Source organism: Mustela erminea, chromosome 4 (assembly GCF_009829155.1).
Source record: "Mustela erminea isolate mMusErm1 chromosome 4, mMusErm1.Pri, whole genome shotgun sequence".
In the NCBI taxonomy this organism is placed as follows: Eukaryota; Metazoa; Chordata; class Mammalia; order Carnivora; family Mustelidae; genus Mustela; species Mustela erminea.
Window position 1 is genome coordinate 139,041,487 of NC_045617.1, and position 18,084 is coordinate 139,059,570.

Sequence of the window (18,084 nt, forward strand, 5' to 3'; positions counted from 1 at the left end):
CCGCAAGATTTCAGTAGGATAGAATTTTTCTTTTCCTAGACGACTGGAGAATTTCCACCCTGTACCCCATCACTCCTTATTAACACATTAGCGTGTATTTTCTTAAAATAAGGACATTCTTCCAGAATGATCCAAATCAAAAGGTTGTCAGTGATCTGTCCCTCCTGTTCACAAGCTCTCTTCTCGGGCTGGCCTCCGATGCCCCAGAGAGAGGCTCCAGTTTAGAGCGGGAAGATCCAGGTCCCAGTTGGGCGTTTTGTTTTTTCTTTTTCTCTTTTCCTTTTCTTCCTTTTTCTCGTTCTTTCGTTCTTTCCTTTCTTTCTCAGTTGGGCATTTTTAATGGTCTTCCTCTGGAGCAGGTGTGTGCGGTCTTCTTCCCCCCACCAGTCTTTGTCTCGGACTCTTGGAGATTCTAGGCCACTTGTTCTGTGCAGTGGCCCTCCATTCAGGTTATCGAGTGTTTCCTCATCATTAGATTCAACGTTTAGTGTTTTTGGCAGTGTTTCGTGGGAGGTCCTTTGGAACCCCCTATTCCATTTCTTATCAAACACTATTTAGTTTTTGAAAATCTGTATGGGCTTGATTCTTATTTCATTCAAAGGGTCATAATCCATTTTTTAAAAGTACATTTTGGGATGCCTGGTTGGCTCAGTCAAGCGTCTGCGTCTTGATCCTGTCTCAGGTCTTGATCTCGTAGTTGTGGGTTCGAGCCCCACCTTGGGCTTCACAGTGGGTGTGGAGCCAGTTACTAAATATCCACACGTGTGTGTGTGTGTGTGTGTGTGTGTGTGTGTGTGTGTGTGTCTTCATTGAGATAGATATAGATATAGATATTTTTTTCCAACTGAAGTTGAAGTTTTTTCAGTCTGCCTGCCTCCAGCATGGGGCTCACAACTCCAAGACTGAGTCATGTGTCCTACTACCTGAGCAGCCAGACACGCCTCTCGTGCTCTGTTTTGATGTTCAGATTGTCCCATATCTCCTCCGTGCAGCCCCTCTGAGCTGGCTTCTTTGTCCTTTCTGCCCTGTCCCTGTCTTCCCCTCCAGCCTTGCTTCTGGGCCCAGCCCTGCTCCGGGCTCATCCTCCTTTCGCTTGCTGAGCTCTGGGACCAGCCGTTTCTCCAAGGAGCCACGGTCTGGGCCTGCAGTGTGCTCTTCGCTAGAGTGCCCTTTATCGTAGGTGCTCTGTGAATGCGGGCTGTGTGTGTGTGTGTGTGTGTGGGTGTGCGCGCCTGTGTGCACAGGAACGTGTGTGTGTACAGATGTGCACATGTGCTCACTTAGCATATCTACATGTAGGTCCACTTTTGTGAATTGGCACTGATAACCTCTGATTTCAGTTCAACATCTGTGGGTGCATTCTGGTTTTCTTCCTTTCCACATTAAAGACCGAGAAATCTGGCTCTAGTCATCCCTAGTGGATTTGTTCATTTGATCGTTTTTTTCCAGCATAAACCACACACACACACACACACACACACACACTCTGCTGCTGCCCTTTCCTCCGCCACATGGACCCCTTGTGACCTTGCTTGGCTCTGCCACTCTTGATTGGGCTGCCTATCTCCTCCCCCTGCGTCGGCTCTGACACCCTAACTGAGGCCACCATCGTTACTCCCCCTTCCTCCCTCCCTGGCCTCCCTCCCGCCGATTTGCTTTAGGAATGACACCTCAAAGAAGGGAAAGTGAGGAGTTCTCATTCATGTTGGACATAATGGGCTATTGAACGTTCTCTTGGCCTGTACCAAGGGGCGGTGAGGCAGGTGGCTCATCTCTGTGGTTTTGCAGAGCTCCCTGCTGAGATTCTAGGGTGCCCAGGGGTCTAGGGTGAAGATGGAGCGGAATGTGTGGGGCCCAGAGGAGAAGTTTGCATGCTGTGGTGTCTGTGAAAGAAAAAGTGGGGACCATGACCAGCGAGCCACGCCGGGCTGTCACCCGTTCACGGAGAGACTGTGGGACGAGGTGCCGGGAGGAAGGGCTTTGAGTTAAAGCAGTCTCTGAAAGGGTTAACTGGGTCACCAGCAGCACGTTCAGGTTAATAATTAAAGTGCAGGGGTGGTGGAACCCTGCTTCTGTGCCCTTGGTCACACGTGGCATCTTAGTGCTATTGGAGCTGGATTTTACTTGGAGCCTTGACTCCTGTTTGCTTTTCTTTAGGGAAAGCCTCACTGATCCTGTTTCATTAGGATTCCAGAAAGTTGGCTCCTGAGAACTGAAGTTAGGAAGGGCTTTGCTGTGGAGCGGGTGCGACTCAGTTTTTAGAGAGGAATTTGTGCCGTGTGCACCTGTATAGACATTATTTTTAAAAAATGCCTCTGTAGAGAGGCACGCTGATTGCTTCTGTAAATGGCATCCAGCTTTGACGTTTCATGGCTCTAGATAAAAGAGAACCAGGTCAGAAGATGACCACAGTGTACTTTGCATTGTGGGATGGAACAAAGGCTTGAGTAAGCGAAGTCCAGGAGGTGTGTTTAAAACAATTGTGTAAAAATGCTCTGAGCTTTGGAAATTTCTGAGTTTATGAGCCGGGCAATAAAATAGGTTTTGTTGTTTGGCTTTTGCTGTTAAACTGGATTGGTCTGACACACAATACTGTACTCTTTCTCCTATAATTTCTTGAGTACAGGTGTTTAAAAAAAAAATCCGAGTCATCTTTAGCTTTATTTCTTTTTCTTTTTTTTTTTTTAAATCATGTTTTTGTGAAGTCAGAAATGCTTAACCTGATTTGGCTTCAAAAGCCCCCAAATGATAGGTGGTTCCTCTATGGTGCCTTGCCAGTCCTGGGAATGGGGTGGGTCTGGGGGTATAGGTATGGCACAGTTGAGAATGTGATTGTTTGAGCCAATTAAAACTCCTTGTTTGATGTGGACAAGGGTTAAACAGATCCCTGATGTAGTGGTACGTCAGTGGTTTTCTTAGTATTTGAAGTTAAGAAAAATGCGGTGTTGAACTTTTGTTTTTGGTCAGGGAACTATTCCATATTTCTCCAGGGAACGTCAGCAGAAAAGATGGGGGTAGTAGGCAGAATAATAATCTAAAATACCTTCCCTCTAGTCTCTCAGAGACAACCACTGGTAACCATCTCTGTGATGAAAATATTCCTGAGCCTTCCTTCTGTGTGTGTGTGTGTGTTGGTGAGAGAGAGAGACAGAGACAGAGACATGTGTCCCCCCTCCCTCTGCGAACCCCACCTCTCTCCCAGTCACTGTGTATTCTGGTTTTCCTGCCGAACAGCATCCCATAAATACTGGGTCCATTTTGTGGGTGTCTCGTCACTTAGCAGGTTCCTTGTTTGTGCTCAGACGTATTTGGGACTTTCTGCAATCAGCGGCTGCCGACACACGTCCTTAGGCCTCTGCCTTGACTTTGCCTCCTGTTCTCTGAAGTTGGCAGCCAGGAATGCGACCTGCGTTCTAGTGCTTTCTTCTTGGGTTGCGAATGCCAGCGAGCTCCAGAGAGCTTGTCAGAGTCCCCCAAACTCCAGGTTCCTCAGAGCTCCGTTTGCTCCCTCAGTTTGGGTGATGGCCGGTGCTGTTCGGGGTAAAAATCAGCCTTTAATAAGGAGCTTATTTACACGGGAGGAGAGTCTGGCTGCAGAAGTAATGAGTCAGATCAGGTGGACTGTCCATTCCCAGCCTCCCGAGATCCCAAGACCATGCCTTCTCCCCACAATTCCATCAGATATCTTGGTGGTGGGTGGGGACTCTTTGGGCCATTACTGACCCCGGGAGTAGCGTGTATATGGAAACACGCCAGCCAGCCTGTCAGGTTCAGAAGCCTGATTAAAAAAAAATCTGCTTCCAGGCCCTCAGAGACCTCTCAGCTCAGCTCGGCAAGGCGCTCTCTCTCCTTTCCCATTTAAGATCATGACCTAAAATTTCTAGAGGAAGTGAACGTGGATTGAGCAGCGGGGCTGGAAGTGTTTGCCTGCGGTGTATTCGTCTTTAAGGAGTGGCTTCAAAGGGGGGTCTGCGTGTCTCCTGCCGGAGGTGCAGTTAGTATCCAAGAAGGGGCCATGCGTCGTGTGCCGTGCCCAGCGATGGGTGCCATCCCCGTTCCTCTGCTTTCCCTAATGAGTTGGATCGTCTTCCCTTTGTTCTGACTATGATTATTAACAGATTAAAAAGCTTAGCACAGTAGAGCAGTGGCAGGTTAAATGCTTCTCTTATTTACATTTTTCCCTTTACGGGGCGCTGCAAACAAGGGGGATTCCCAAAGGGGATTCTTGAGAGAGAGAGAGAGAGAGTGAGAGAGAGACACACACACACACACACACACACGGTGGGGAGGGTGTCACATAGAGCATCACAGACCTGCCTGGTGCGGAGAGGTCTCTTGCGTGGGGTGGGCAGTGGTCTTGGTCAAGGAGCAGCGTGGTCAGCTTTTGTGCGAAGCAGCACTTTCTGTCTGGGGACTCGCCTGCCTTTTGTTTCTAGAGTCTTACAGACTCTTCAGTGATCAGCTGTCATTCAGTTGCTAATTAATTCAGCGGGCCCTCTGTGGAACCCTTTTTTATATGCTAGACACCTAGAAAACAGATTAGGAACACGAAAGCGGAGAGGCTCACAGTGAACCTGTGGAAGATGCCAGGGTAGACGGGTGCGGAGGGCGCACCAGGAGGAGGGAAATGCCATCTGGCAAAGGAAGGAGCACTGGAGCCGGCTTTGTGGGCGTGGGGGGTGCGGTGGGGGTGGCCCCTGTCGAGGCAAGGAAGGGCCCCGGGTGCATGCTGGAAGTATGCGCTGTGTTGTCCACTCCTAGGGGCCTTGGGCTACATATTTGGGTCCCAGTGGGGGTCTGCAGCTGACAGGGTGCTGTACAAGGCCAGGACCTTCCAGAGGGTGATCCTGGCTGGCAGCTGGGGGGAAATGGCTTGAGGCTGCAGAGGGGCCCGCTGTCCCTCCACCATCCTGGGTTGGGGGCAGTTATCCAAGGATCCAGCCCTAGGCCTAGAATCTCCTAACCCCGGCATGTGCAGTAAGCCTATTTCAGGTGGTTTCTGTGTGCCCAGTCCTTTCAGTTTCCCTGAGGGGAAGAGGCAGGATTTGAGATTTAGGAAGGAACCTTCTGAAAGACCGGCAGAACAGACGACCTTGTAGTTAGGCCCCCCCACCCCCCTTCAGGGGGCTTTCTCGGAGAACAGTGGCCAGCTTTGTTTACAGGGAGCACACAGGTAGATAGAGGACTGACCTTGGGTATTGAGAACGATAAATTGTAAGTAGGGCACAGGCAGAAAGCCTGGGGTGGTTTAGAGGTCATGGAATGAAAGGGGATTAACCTGCTAAAAAGCAATTAAGCAGTCCTCCAATTGCAAGGGACACTTCAGCACTAATAATGAACTTCGTGGAGCAAAATGGGAATGCGGTTACATTATACGAGATCTTCGGGGAGGAAGGCACATTGCCACAGTGGTACACAACTTTTTTTGATGGCTCCTTCGGAGAGGCGTTGCATCTTAATTTTTGAGGGCTGTAGCAGAGGGGAGGAAGCAGGGTCCAGGATGCTATTCACAACTGTCTTGAGAGCTAAAGGGGCTACCTTCTCTTTTCTCCAGATCAGACCAGCCTTTCTATCCTTGGTTTTCCAGCGGAGTCCATGTAAACGTGGCTGAGTTCTGCTGAGCAAGCGATTTGTTTGCCAAGATCGTTGATCAGGCTAGTTGGGAAGAAATATGAAACCATGGCATTCTTCCGCACCGAGGAGGGGAAGGATGGATCCCTTTTAATCGCTCTGTGACCTTCATCAGTTGTTCAGATTCCAAGACATTTTGCTCAGAGGGCTGGCCTGGCGCGAGGCTTTGCCCTCCCTGACAATAAAGCAGGCTTGCTCTTCCCCGCCGCTGGCTGCTGGCTCTGAGTCAGTGGTATTCCGCACAATCGTCTCTGGCCTTCTCCTTAATTTCTAGAGATTCTGAAATCCATTTAGTGAAGGTAGATGGGGTGGTGGAGACTTTTTTAGTCGGGACTATCCTGTTTTGTTTGCTGGTTAGCAACCTTTGCTGGCGAGCAACCTTTGCTGGCTGCCGAGGCATCGATGTTCTGAGATCACTCAAGTCCTAAAGAGGAACGTTGTGTGGCGGAGGAAGTCGGGAAGGGGTTATTTCCGTGAACAGTAAAGAGTTCAGGGGGCTGACCATTTCTCAGGGGCTGAGTAGCAGGGGTGATGGATTTCTTACCGGAGATACCGTGTCTTCTGTTGGGGCCTGGAAATTGACACTTCTTCCCGTAATTTACATGGATGGTGTCCTGGCTCCCCTCTCCAGCTTCCCACCTCTCACGAAGTCCCCCTTTATTAATTTTCACAGTGTGCGTGTCCCCCAGGCAAGGTGACTCTGTCTTCAGCATTTGGTGTCTGTTAGGATTTGTGGATGTTTCGCATGATGAAGAGAGCACAGACTTCCATGTTCAGAGGGTGGCCGTGTGACCTTCTTAAAGCCACTTTTTAACTTGTTTCCACTTCTGAACTTAATGGGTAGAAGTCAGGAACTTTTAAAGTCATCCTAGCTGTTTGTTTGTTGGAACTAGAGTCCCAGAGCCCTCACTGTGTTCCATTGGGTATTTGTGTTCTGTTTTAAGCCTGGGTGTAGATAAGAAACCTGGGCCAAATTTTAAGGGGAGAGTTCTAGCTGTTGATTGAAAGCTAGTTTCTTCGGTCGCTACAGGCAGGTCAGCAATCGTTGGAAGCAAACGTGGTCGTCACTGCTCAGTCTCTTGTGTTAGGGCCGGTGGCCAGAACACCTGCCCTCACTTGGGGGAGTTTCCCAGATGTGGGGTCAGATAGGCACAGACTGCACATGCCCCTAGGCCCACGCCAGGGAGCTGCGATGGGGGAGAGATGCTGTGCGAAAGATCGGCCAGTGAGGGGGGGTCACCCTCCCTCCCTCCCTGTTCTTAGAAGACCTTCACAGGGTTGAAGGTTTCCAGCTCTTGGCATCACTCACTCTCTCCCAGTTCCAGAAATCCTAACTGTTGAGTTCACTTTGCATCTACCCCCTGTCCCAAGATTCTTGTTCTTGACCCGCTTGCCTTCCCTGTGTAGGAAAGCAGATGGGAAATCAGTTGCTTTCACTCTTTGACCTTGTGGAGTTTACCCAATGGCCTGATGTTCGAGGTCTAAGTTTTTGTCACTGAAGCCGAGTAGTAACCTAATAGCGGTTCGGCGAGACCGACTTAACGGTGCTTCTGCGTACGTGATCTTAGACCCTTCAGGGACATCACGGTTGTTGTGGCTGGAGACTTCATCCTGCCTGTACAGACAGGCAGAGCAAAAAAGCACGTGCCAGCTGAGCTGACGCCTCAGTCTAGATTTTCAGATTCCATGGAGGGTCTTTTTCCAGTGATTCGGATTTGCACGTGTAAAAAAGAGTAACAGCCCCAGGATGGGGCACCGTCTCATGGAGACAGCTCCTTACCCCTTAAGGAGTTAGGGGCTGCCTTTGAATTTGGCCTCCAGCTTGGTGGGCTGTTCCCCATGCCCTCTTGTACCCCTGGTGGTGCCAGAGATGGCTTTAGCTCAACGTCTTAAAATTTCACCGTGATCCTTTCCTTTAGAACAAGTGATACTCATTTTCTGCCATATTCTGCAGACAAGTCATTGATGGCATGAATGTGGATTACTGTAAAGAAAATAGCACACGGAGAGGCTGGCTATGGCCAGTAATCTTAGGGCACGCGGTGGACGAATTTGGGGAACTCCTGTTGTCAGCTCTTTGCTGGTAAATTACAAAGGCCAACCCGGAAGAGACCAAGAAAGAGATCCTTCCTTTCGGTGCGTCCTCGCTGTCCCACAGCCTTTCAGGGCACTTTGTGTTTACCTGCGGGGGTAACACGAGCTTGTCGATGAGTTCAGAGCTCTGTTCTGTTTGGGTCAGGAGCATTGGTGCCTGGTACGTCCAGGGGTACGCGAACGACACGGGGCCTTTGCAGCTGCATTTTTCTGTGACTCTCCCGTGTCATCGGTTGGAGCTTTCCCCTAACTCAGGAAATCCGCAAACAACTATTCCCTACCCCCCGCACCCAGCCCCTACCACTTTGCTCTGAAGTTTTGTTTTAAAATGTCTTTGTATGGTCGTAGGAGCCGACTGCTTTTCATTCTGTTTGCGTAACCTCAAGGATCAATCGTGAAAATGCCAAGGCGGTGGGCCAGCCGGGTTTATTAGGTCAGGCTACAGTATTGGACTCCCCAGCTAAATGACAGCGTGCAGGGAATCCCCGTAGGGTCTTTCCAAAATAGAACGGAGCTATGTTTAGCTTGTTAAGATAAAGAACTGGTCGGGGGAGGGAAGATAATGGGAAGAAGGGCTTGTATGTGTACATGATTATGATTCATGGAGAAGAATCCAATTTTATGGAAACCACAGCCCAAATTAGAGAAAGCAAGCTTTTGGATTAAAATGATTTCTGTTGTGGTTGTAACATACCACAGTTTGATTTTTGTCCAGATGAAAACATTTGGTTTTCACTTCAGTAAATATTGTGGAGACATTGCCAGCTAATTCTGAAAAGTAATGAAATACGGCTTTGGCAAAGCACGCATGCATTCTGTACTCCCGATTCCACTTATCTGATCCAAGTTCAGATTTTTTTCCCACATTTGCTAATGCACTTGAATAATCAGAAGAGAAAAATCTGCCTGTGAGTTTAGGAGAAAGCTGTATACGCTAAATACACTTTTATAATTTTAATGGGTATAGAAGCTCCCTTGCTCCTCCCCAGATACCCCACACATTCCTTAAGTCTTTCCAAACCTTGGCCTTTTCATTGATTACATTGCTAGAGTTACAGTTTGCAAGGGAGACAGGATGTAATTCTGCATGGTGAGTCAGCCTCACAGTGTCGTTAATTAACATCACGCATGGCGCTTAAGGGGGGTGGCGCAGGGACCACCCTGAGAACACCAGGGGAAGAGCTCCGAATGGGGAGCAGCTGAGCCCCCTGGGAGACCCCTAGTTTTCCCTGTCTTTTCTGGTGTGCAGCAGGTGGATCTTGCTATGGAAAGGGAAGAGCTCTCTGGGGAAGCTTTTTCAGGCTGTGAAACCCCCTGTCCCTTTTCTCCTTGTCCCTGTAGCTCCATTCCAGTTTTCCTCAGCACTAGACCCCCAGCAAGCTTTTCCTGAAGTCAGCCTCCTCGGATGTTTGTAGTAAAGAATTCTCCCTAATAAATTGTCTAGAGATGATGCTTGCTTATGTACCAGGATCTGTAAGTTGCATAGTGTTTTTGATGAAAACTTTAAAAGCATACGTGCCCTTCTCTTTTCAAATACTAAACACTGATTGAGCTTTCTGGGGACTGTGCATCGATAATGACTGTGTAACACACCCATTCACCCCTTTTTAAAATCCTGAGGAATGTGGGGTCGTTTTCACTAGTGAGAAATAACCCAGATTGCCTTAGGGTTTATAAAATGCCTTTCCTTCACCTTTTCTTATGTCTAGCAGATTCCTCTTGCTCTATGCTAATCTGTAAATTAGATAATCGAACTTGAATCTAGGCTAAGAAGAAATGAATGTGCTCTGCGTGAATGCCTTTAACTACTTGTGGTTCCTTATAGGCTCTATGCTTACTTTCATCTATTTGAAGTTGTTCCCTCGTTATTCTCCAGGTATTAGGAGATAACAGTGCTTCTCTGTCACTGATTATTTTTAGTGTGGCCTGAAATAATGGGATGATTTTACTGGTTTTATCTCCATGATAATGAAAGCTCCTTCCACTCTTGGCCAGCTCTTGGTTTGTCTTTTTTTTTAAGTTTTTATTTATTTATTTGACAGAGATCACAAGTAGGCAGAGAGGCAGGCAGAGGGCGAGGGGGAAGCAGGCTTCCCGCTGAGTAGAGAGCCTGATGTGGGTTATTTTCCCAGGACCCTGAGATCATTACCTGAGCCGAAGGCAGAGGCTTAATCCACTGAGCCACTCAGGTGCTGTTTTTTTGTCTTGATCTGAATGCCGGCTTTGCAAATGGGACAGGTCAGCAACAGGGGCTTCACGGGATCACATACAGTAGACACTTGGTGATAGGGTACCAGGCTCTGTGGGATTTAATGTTTCCTGCTGGCTTCAGTTGGACTCTTAAAGTTAGTGAAATGGGAGGGCATGAGAAAATTCTGGAGGTCTGTTCTTCCGAGGCAGAAGCTCACAGTTCACAAGGCCACTCCTGGTGGACAAGTTTCTGGTTGGTGGTGGCTTCATGAACACAGGCTAAAGGACAGTAAGGCCATACCCAGGAGGAGCTGGGTTGTTTGTCACGAGTGGCACCTGCCAGAGGGGAGAACTGGTATGAAAAAGGCGAGGATGCTTTGATGATGATTTTACCTTTGGGTCCAGCAGGGTCCTGATGAGAAGCACAGGCACCTGTTAGTGTGAGGGTGCTTTGTGCTTATGCCCTGTGCCCCCAAACTGAGGGCACAGCACCTCCTCCACCCCCACTGCAGAGGCAACTCCCTGAGGACTTGGTGGCATTCAGAGTTGCATGTTGAGAATGCCTCTCGGGAACACCCCGTCTCCCGCTCTTCACATCTTACCTGTTCCTTGCGTTAGCCTCTGACTTTCTCTAGAGGTTAGAGCAGTTTGTTTGTATTTGCGGAGAAGCTGCTAGAACGGATACTTACAAAAGATTGGTTATTTGCTGCTATTGTGGAAGAAATTACCCTGTGTGCGTTCTTTAAGGGATATTAACGCTTGGATGCATCTAGGCATCTCCTCCATTTTATCGTTCTCTGGAATATAACGTTTACCCCATTCTCAGAATCCTCAGTATAAGATACAGTATAGTTGCTTCATGTTGCTTAGCCAACCTTTGAGTCCTAAAAAAAAAAAAAAAACCCTCAACAGATGCTGTTAAATGGAAATAAACTTTGTTTTCCATATGTTGCACCTGGATCTTTTAGCAGATTCTCTTTGAAACCTTGACCATTTTTACAGTCTGACTCCCTCTCCCCCACCTTTAAAAAAAAAAAATGACACCCCAATGGTCCTTGGTTGCAGAATTTGCTCCATTCGGTGCTGAGAGGAATCCCGGGAAGGCTGGAAGGCTGGAGGGGCTGCGCTGAACCCCCTACCAGCACATCCCTTCCCCTGCTGCCCCCTGGTGGGCGGTGGCGTCCATGGGCTGCTACGGACTCCACGCATGCGCATACTCATGCACACACGCACGCGCACACGCACGTGCACGCACCTGGTCTGTGCTCGTGCGCATATCCAAGATGGAGCCCAGGGAGGCTCTTTGGAAGAAATCCGGCTTGGCTCACTTCCTCTGGGAGGCGCTTGAGATGCCTCCCTCATTCCTGGTTATTTCATAGAAGAGGGAAATGAAATGACCGAGCCCCCCAGTTCCAAGCTTGGAGGCTCCTTGCTCGGTCTGTCCGACCGCACGTGACATGTTGTCTTCTGCACTGTTCTGTGCGGGGATGAGTGGGACCTTGTGGTGAGATAAAGGTCTGTGTCTGTCCGTCTGTCTCAGGAGTGCAAAATACAGTTTGTCTTGCTTTTCGTAAAGTACTTCTGTGGTTAGATTCGGGAAGGAAAGGTCCAGCAGGACTGGTCACTGGACTGCGGACAGCGGCACCCGCAGCCACCTGTGAACGGAGAATCCTAACTGCGGGCTCCGGATTGATACCGGGCAGGGTGCCGTCCCCTCCTCCTAGTCACTCTGGCACTAATTCTAAATCCACTTCAGAACAGATCTATACATAAGTCGTTCCAGGGGAAGTTCGGCTAGCTGTTTCCTCTTTTCCTTTTATTCTTCATCGGTAGCTCCTGGTTTATAAGAACCTTCCTTCCATCGGAAACCTGCTTCTACCTGGAAATGATCAAAGGGGCGGAAACAAGCAAGCTTAATGGCTTTTCGGACCATGGCCCAGTCTGTTCTGCCATGTACATCCTTTGGAGTTCCATTTCTACCCAGTGGTGTGACCCACATAACTTTTGGGGTTTTTAAAATGTAATGCAAGGAAGAAAGAACAGAATAGAAGAAGGGGCCTTGGAGGAAGTGTCTGTGGTCCTTCCATTTCTGCAAAATTGGTTTTGGGCTTAATACCACTTCCCCCAGTGTTGCCCGTTCATTTCTGTGTCCTTGTTGGATCATGTGGCTGGCAGCCCGACAGGGATGGTTTAAGCTTTTCGTAGCTGAAGTTCAAGATCTCCATCAGGAGGGAAAGCGGATTGGTCACCTGTGTCATTGCTGATACACTGAAGCGTTAGCTCATTCTCTGGAAAGGCAAGAGAAGGAATGAATTTCCCATCTAATAGTTCTTCTGCTACTTGGTAGTAGTTCTCCCCCCAAATACTTCATGGTTAAGAGGATTGAAGTTAGGGCGCCTACGTGGCTCAGTCGGTTGGGCACCTGCCTTCGGCTCAGATCGTGGTCCCAGGGCCCACGTTGGGCTCTCTGCTTGCTCAGCTGGGAGCCTCCTTCTCCCTCTCCTACTCCCCCTGCTTGCGTTCCATCTCTTGTTCTCTGTCAAGTAAATAAAATCTATTAAACAAACAAACAAATGGAGGCACCTGGGTGGCTCATTCATTAAATGGCTGCCTTCAGCTCAGGTCATGATCCCACGGTCCTGGGCTTGAGCTCTGCGTCAGCCTCTCTGCTTGGCGGTGAGCCTGCTTCTCCCTCTCACCCCACTTGTGTTCTTTCTCTCACTATCTCTCTCTGTCAAATAAATATTTAAAAAGGAAAAAGAAACAAAGATTGACTTTGTTGCTGGAAATTAATTTGGGAGATTTTTTTTGGATGTTAAGCAGCCTCTGGTCTTAATCAGTGAGTTGAGGGATCTCTAAATTGTCATTGTGTGATAAAGAAGAACTGTGTTGTGCTTCTTTGTAAATGGAGCTTATCTTCCGGTGTTAGTTTTATCTTAAATTCAGAAATGAGAACATTGAGGGGCACAAGCAGAAGGTTAAGGCATAAAAGGAGTGAGGGATACAGGGTTTGCTCTTGGGAGGTTTTTGTTTTGTTTTGTTTTGTTTTTAAGATTTTATTTATTTATTTGACAGAGATCATAAGTAGGCAGAGAGGCAGGCAGAGAGAGAAGGGAAGAGGAAGCAGGTTCCCTACCGAGCAGAGAGCCCGATGCGGGGCTTGATCCCAGGACCCTGAGATCACGACCTGAGCCGAAAGAAGAGGCTTTAACCCACTGAGCCACCCAGGCGCCCCTATTTTGTTTTTTTAAATCCAGCTCCAGCACTTGTAGCTTCGACTTGTGCCAAGATTTATTTCAGTAATTTTTACCTGCTACTAACCTGGTCATAATATCAGAGTAGCTTCCAAATACATTGTGATTCGGGGGAATCCTTGTCTGTGATTCCCCTCATTGTGAATACAAGACCATTACCTTATATGGGAATATGTCAAAGTGTTTTTATCGCTTGGTTTGTCTTTCGTTTTTATTTTTTAACTTTTTAAAAAGATTTATTTATTTATTAGAGAGAGAGAGAGAGAGCGCGTGCACGTGTGTGAGAGAGATTACAAGTAGGTAGAGAGGCAGGCAAGGGGTGGGGGGGAAGCAGGCTTCCCGCTGAGCAGAGAGCCGGATGCGGGACTTGATCCCAGGACTCTGAGATCATGACCTGAGCTGTGTCTTTCTTTTTAAAATTCATTTGTTTAAATTCGTGTTAGTAAGTTAAATGCATAACCCAGAGTAGTCTCTTCTCTTCCTTGGCATTGTAAGTAGGTGTTTTAATTTTACTGCTTTTTCCCCCCTCCCCCACCCAGCTCAGTTCAGTTCTTTGTGGTCGTCATGTCCCTCCTTCCCCAGACCATTCATATGAGATTTAAAATTTTTGATTTGTTGTGTTTGGTGAATGGCATCATCCCTCTACTGGGGGAATTTGCTTGAAATCCGTTGAAAGGGCACAGATGGAGATTTATGTCCTGGGGGATATTTGAAAAATAAAAGTGGCAGGGAGATGAACAGCTTTGTTTTATCTGCTCAGGCACCGGGGTTTCCCTTCATCCCTTAATAAGTGTCCCCATGTGTAGTGCCCCTTAAAGGAGGGGCGAGGACCCAGGCCTGTGTTGACGAGCCCTCTTCCTTCAACCCTGCCAGGTTCTCCTGCACTGCCCAACAGCATGGTGTATTTCGGAAGCTCTCAGGACGAGGAGGACGTCGAGGAGGAAGACGATGAGACGGAAGACGTCAAAGCAGCCGCCAACAATGCTTCATCTTCATGCCAGTCAACCCCCAGGAAAGGAAAAACCCACAAGCATGTTCACAATGGGCATGGTAAGTCTACTTTCGATTTGGGGCAGAAAATGCTAGAATGCACAGCTCTGGCTGAGAGAGCTACAGTAGGTCATCTGTCGAGGTAGAAGAGGACGATGAAGGCTGCAGAGCTGGTTCTGGGCCCTTGTCTAGGTGCTAGGAGCTTGCAGGGCAAAGAGGTGAGTACCGCCCAGTACAGTCAACGTATGTTCTAGATGAAGAGATTGTTAAGACACGGGTGTGGATATTCATTGCGGAGGCGATGGTCCGTCCTGTAAGCGCTGCAGACAATGGGATCCGCAAGAGGAAGAGATCCCCTCTACACAGGGATGGCCAAAAAGATCTCGTGAAAAATCTTTTGTGATCAACTTAAAATTACTGTGATTTTAGCAAGCAGAGGTCATGTTGAAAGAAAACGATTGTCGAACATGTGGAATCAAGTAAATGCACCTGTATTATGAACCGAACGGATTGTTTTTCTCCTCCTCGAGGGCTGTGGTTTGGGAGGAGCACAAGAGTGGTCATCAGGGAGGAGTCTACCGAAGTGAGTCGGCCGTGGCGAGAGCAGGGTAGTGATGTAATCGGAGTTGCGCCCTGAAAAGATGAAGCTGGCATCAATGGTGAGGGTTGCTGAAAGGGAAGGGGACCGAGGAAGGGGGCACCTCAGAAGGCTGGGATTGTGGCTGGCTGCCTGGCCAGAGGTAACAAAGGCTGGGGAATTCCTCGAGGCACTGCACCAGGGAGGATGGGGGTGGGGAGAGAAAGTAGGCAGGATCCCTCCGGGAGCTATTATGGCACATTTCCTGTTGTGTCCCTACTGGGACACTAGGCATCCTGTTTCATTCGGGGCTCAGAGACCCTGTGAGGTGGCCAGCCCCTGACATTGTGGCTTCAGCCGGAACAAACCAGTGTTGTCAGTAAGTGATTGAGGCAAAGCAGATTTCCCCCTTTCCCCCCGCGGCCCGTGCACTGAGCTCCCGTTGTCTTTCTGGACCCTGCGGGCAGTAGAGGCTCAGGTCCAGCGTGGGATGCGTGTGATGGGGCCATGCCTGGCTTTCCCCATTGTTGAGCCTTTCTGCCTTGTCACTGTCATGGTTATTTGTCCTGCTTCTTGACTAGGACTGTGTTTCGGAGGCATGCAGACACAGTGGAGGAGAAGACCCTCTTTTTAAGAACTTAGAGTTGGAGAGAGGGGCTTAATACTCCCAGTGCAGACTACGGAGTGCTGACTTAATTTTGACCTCAGAGGAACAAGGGCGCCCCGCGCAGCTGTGGTCCTTGGGAAGTCTTGACAGTTGGAAGAGAGCTCCGTGTAGGAGTCGGCATACGGGTGCAGGGATGGAGCTGAACTTGCTGTGGACGTTCGTGAACCGTGGCGCGTGGCCTGGTGGTGGGATGGTTGTCGCACCTGAGTGTGTGTGGAGGGGGTGGTGTTCTTCGGGGTGACTGGGAGGGACCAGATGGAGGTAGTAACACGGTCTGCTGGGAGGAGGAAGGGTTCCAGTGTGGGGAATAGGAAATAGCTGATGATTTTAGATGTGGAAATGAGATAAAATAGCTCAAGTTCAGAAGGATCCCTCTAGCCGCTGAGCTGTCTGAAATGAAAAGAGAGATGACGAGCGTCCAAGGAGCCCGGCGAGGAAATCGCCGCCTCGGGGCCGGACGTGGGAACAGAGCGTGGTCCAGGGGAGCGCGAGGGTGATTTGAAGCAAAGCTGAGCAGCTTTTCACTGCTGCCTGGAGAGCCAGGGCGGGAGGTAATAGAACAGGCATTAGGAAGGGAGGTGATTTGGGGGTAGTTAGGCACTTTATTATCTGCTGAGTTTGCAGGGATGGTGAGAGACACAGCTCCAGAGAACAGACTAGGAATTTATCATCCCGGAGCTGCTGGCTGCAGCAGTCAGAAGGGGTGAGCTTTCTGAGGTAGAATGAAGCCGGGAAGAAGACTGTGGAGATTTGTTTGTTTGTTCCAATTCTTGAGGAGGTATTTTCTAGTTGTACTTTTGGTGTAATAGGAGTCGAGAGTAAATGAATGAAACGTGAAGTTAAGCCCCTCTCAGTTGGTCTGTGCATCCATGGGATAGAAATGTATTTCATTAGGCTAGCGTCACAATGGTTCCTTGATGCCATTTTTCATGGTCCCACTTTGTTGGGTGAGTGAATTCATTAGTCTTTTAGAGTTTCTGGACCCAATTCCAGCCTGGGGGTGAGGGCCCCTTTTCCCCCACAGTACCCAGCAATTCTGGGTCACCAGCAGGGCTCCGAGAATTTAACTCCATGCCAACACTGCCTGCGTGGAGATTGCATTGGATTCCACAGGCTGAGGGCTCCGTCCTGTGAGGCGGCCCCGCATCCCCCCCACCCTCACCTGTTAACATGGACTTCTGGCCCACCAGCTACACACTGGAGATTCCAGTACCTTCTCCCTCCGCTTCGATTAATGTGGTAGAGCGGCTCGCAGAACTCAGGGAGACCCTTACCTTTAATAGTTTGTTAAAGGATATGATAAAGGATAGAGATCCACCATATGGAGAGAGAGGGAGGTGAGGTATGGGGAAAGGGTATTGGAGCTCCTATGCGCCCTCCATGCCTGCCACTCTGCTGGTCCTCCACAGGTCTCCCAGCCCACAAACTCTTAGAACCCTGTCCTGTTGGGTTTTTATGCAGGTGTAATTACATAGGCATGACTGACCAAGTCTTTGGCCATTTTATTCCTTCCCAACCCCTCTCACCTTCCCTGGGGTCAGGGGGCGGGGCTGAAAGTTTGAGTCCACTGCTGACATGGTTGGTTCTCCTGGCAACCAGCCCCCATCTTTAGGTACTTTCCAAAGTTCCCCTCACTAAAATAATAAAAGATCTCTGTATCCCTTTCAGTGCCTTGGAAATTCCAGGGCTTGGGGAGCTGGGAGCCTGGAATCATGAGTGAGGACCAAATACGAATTTTTTGGTTTTTGTTTAAGATTTTATTTATTTATTTGAGAGAGAAGACAGCACGAGTAGGGGAAGGGGGGCCGTGGGAGAGAATATCCAGGTAGACTCTGAGTGGGGAACCCGATGCAGGGCTCGATCTCACAACCTTGAGATCAGGACCTGAGCTGAGTCGGATGCTCAACTGACTGAGCCACCTAGGGGCCCCTCAGATCCGTATCTTAATGACCAGATTGTACTTCTTATAGGTAAGACTATCACAGTCCCATCATGTGGATCTGGTAGATTAATCCCATGACGGCTTTTGCATATGTGGTTGGGTCCTGACCTCCTCCCTTGCAGCTTGTTTGAACTTGCTGGTTCACTGGGCAGTCATCTCGCTGATGCACCCTCCAGTGTCGAGTTCTCTTCCTTGGTTGTGCATGGGCTTTCTCTCTAATTCTCTGTCCACGTGAGCTGAACAGACAGCTGCTGCCACACTAGAAGGTTCCATGCAGGGTGGGGGTCAGGGTGAGGGAATTGACTGTCGTCTCCCCTGTTTGAGGGAAGAGGGTAAGAGTTTTGCACTGACCACGGTCATTGCCATTAACAGTCACAGAAAATGTGTCTGTGCCTACAGACGCACATACCTGCCCTTCGCATACAGGGAGACTTTTATTTCTTAAAATGTCAGGCGATTTTGCTCTTTTAAATAGTTAACGTGTGAGTGAGAATTATATTGCACCAACTGTAAGAGGGTTTTATTTTTATTTTTTAAGTTTTAAAAAATTTTTATTTACTTACTTGGCAGAGAGAGAGAGAGAGAACACACAAGTGGGGAGGAGCAGAGAGCCCGACCTGGGGCTCGATCCCAGGACTCTAGGATCATGACCTGATCCAGAGGCAGACCCCCAACCGACTGAGCCACTCAGGCATCCCATAAAAGGGTTTTAAATGCTCACTTTGGGGATTCACTTGTT

At 48.9% G+C, this 18,084-nt stretch overlaps 1 protein-coding gene across 8 annotated transcripts in view; it reads left to right on the plus strand.

The window, feature by feature from the left end:
* The window catches only part of JARID2 (jumonji and AT-rich interaction domain containing 2), a 255,628-nt gene that overhangs the window by 191,200 nt on the left and 46,344 nt on the right, over positions 1-18,084 (plus strand). For all 8 annotated transcript variants that reach the window (XM_032341156.1, XM_032341153.1, XM_032341154.1 and 5 more), the window contains one exon: positions 14,043-14,219. In XM_032341156.1, coding sequence (XP_032197047.1) covers positions 14,043-14,219 — 177 coding nt within the window. The remainder of the gene's footprint in view (positions 1-14,042; positions 14,220-18,084) is intronic.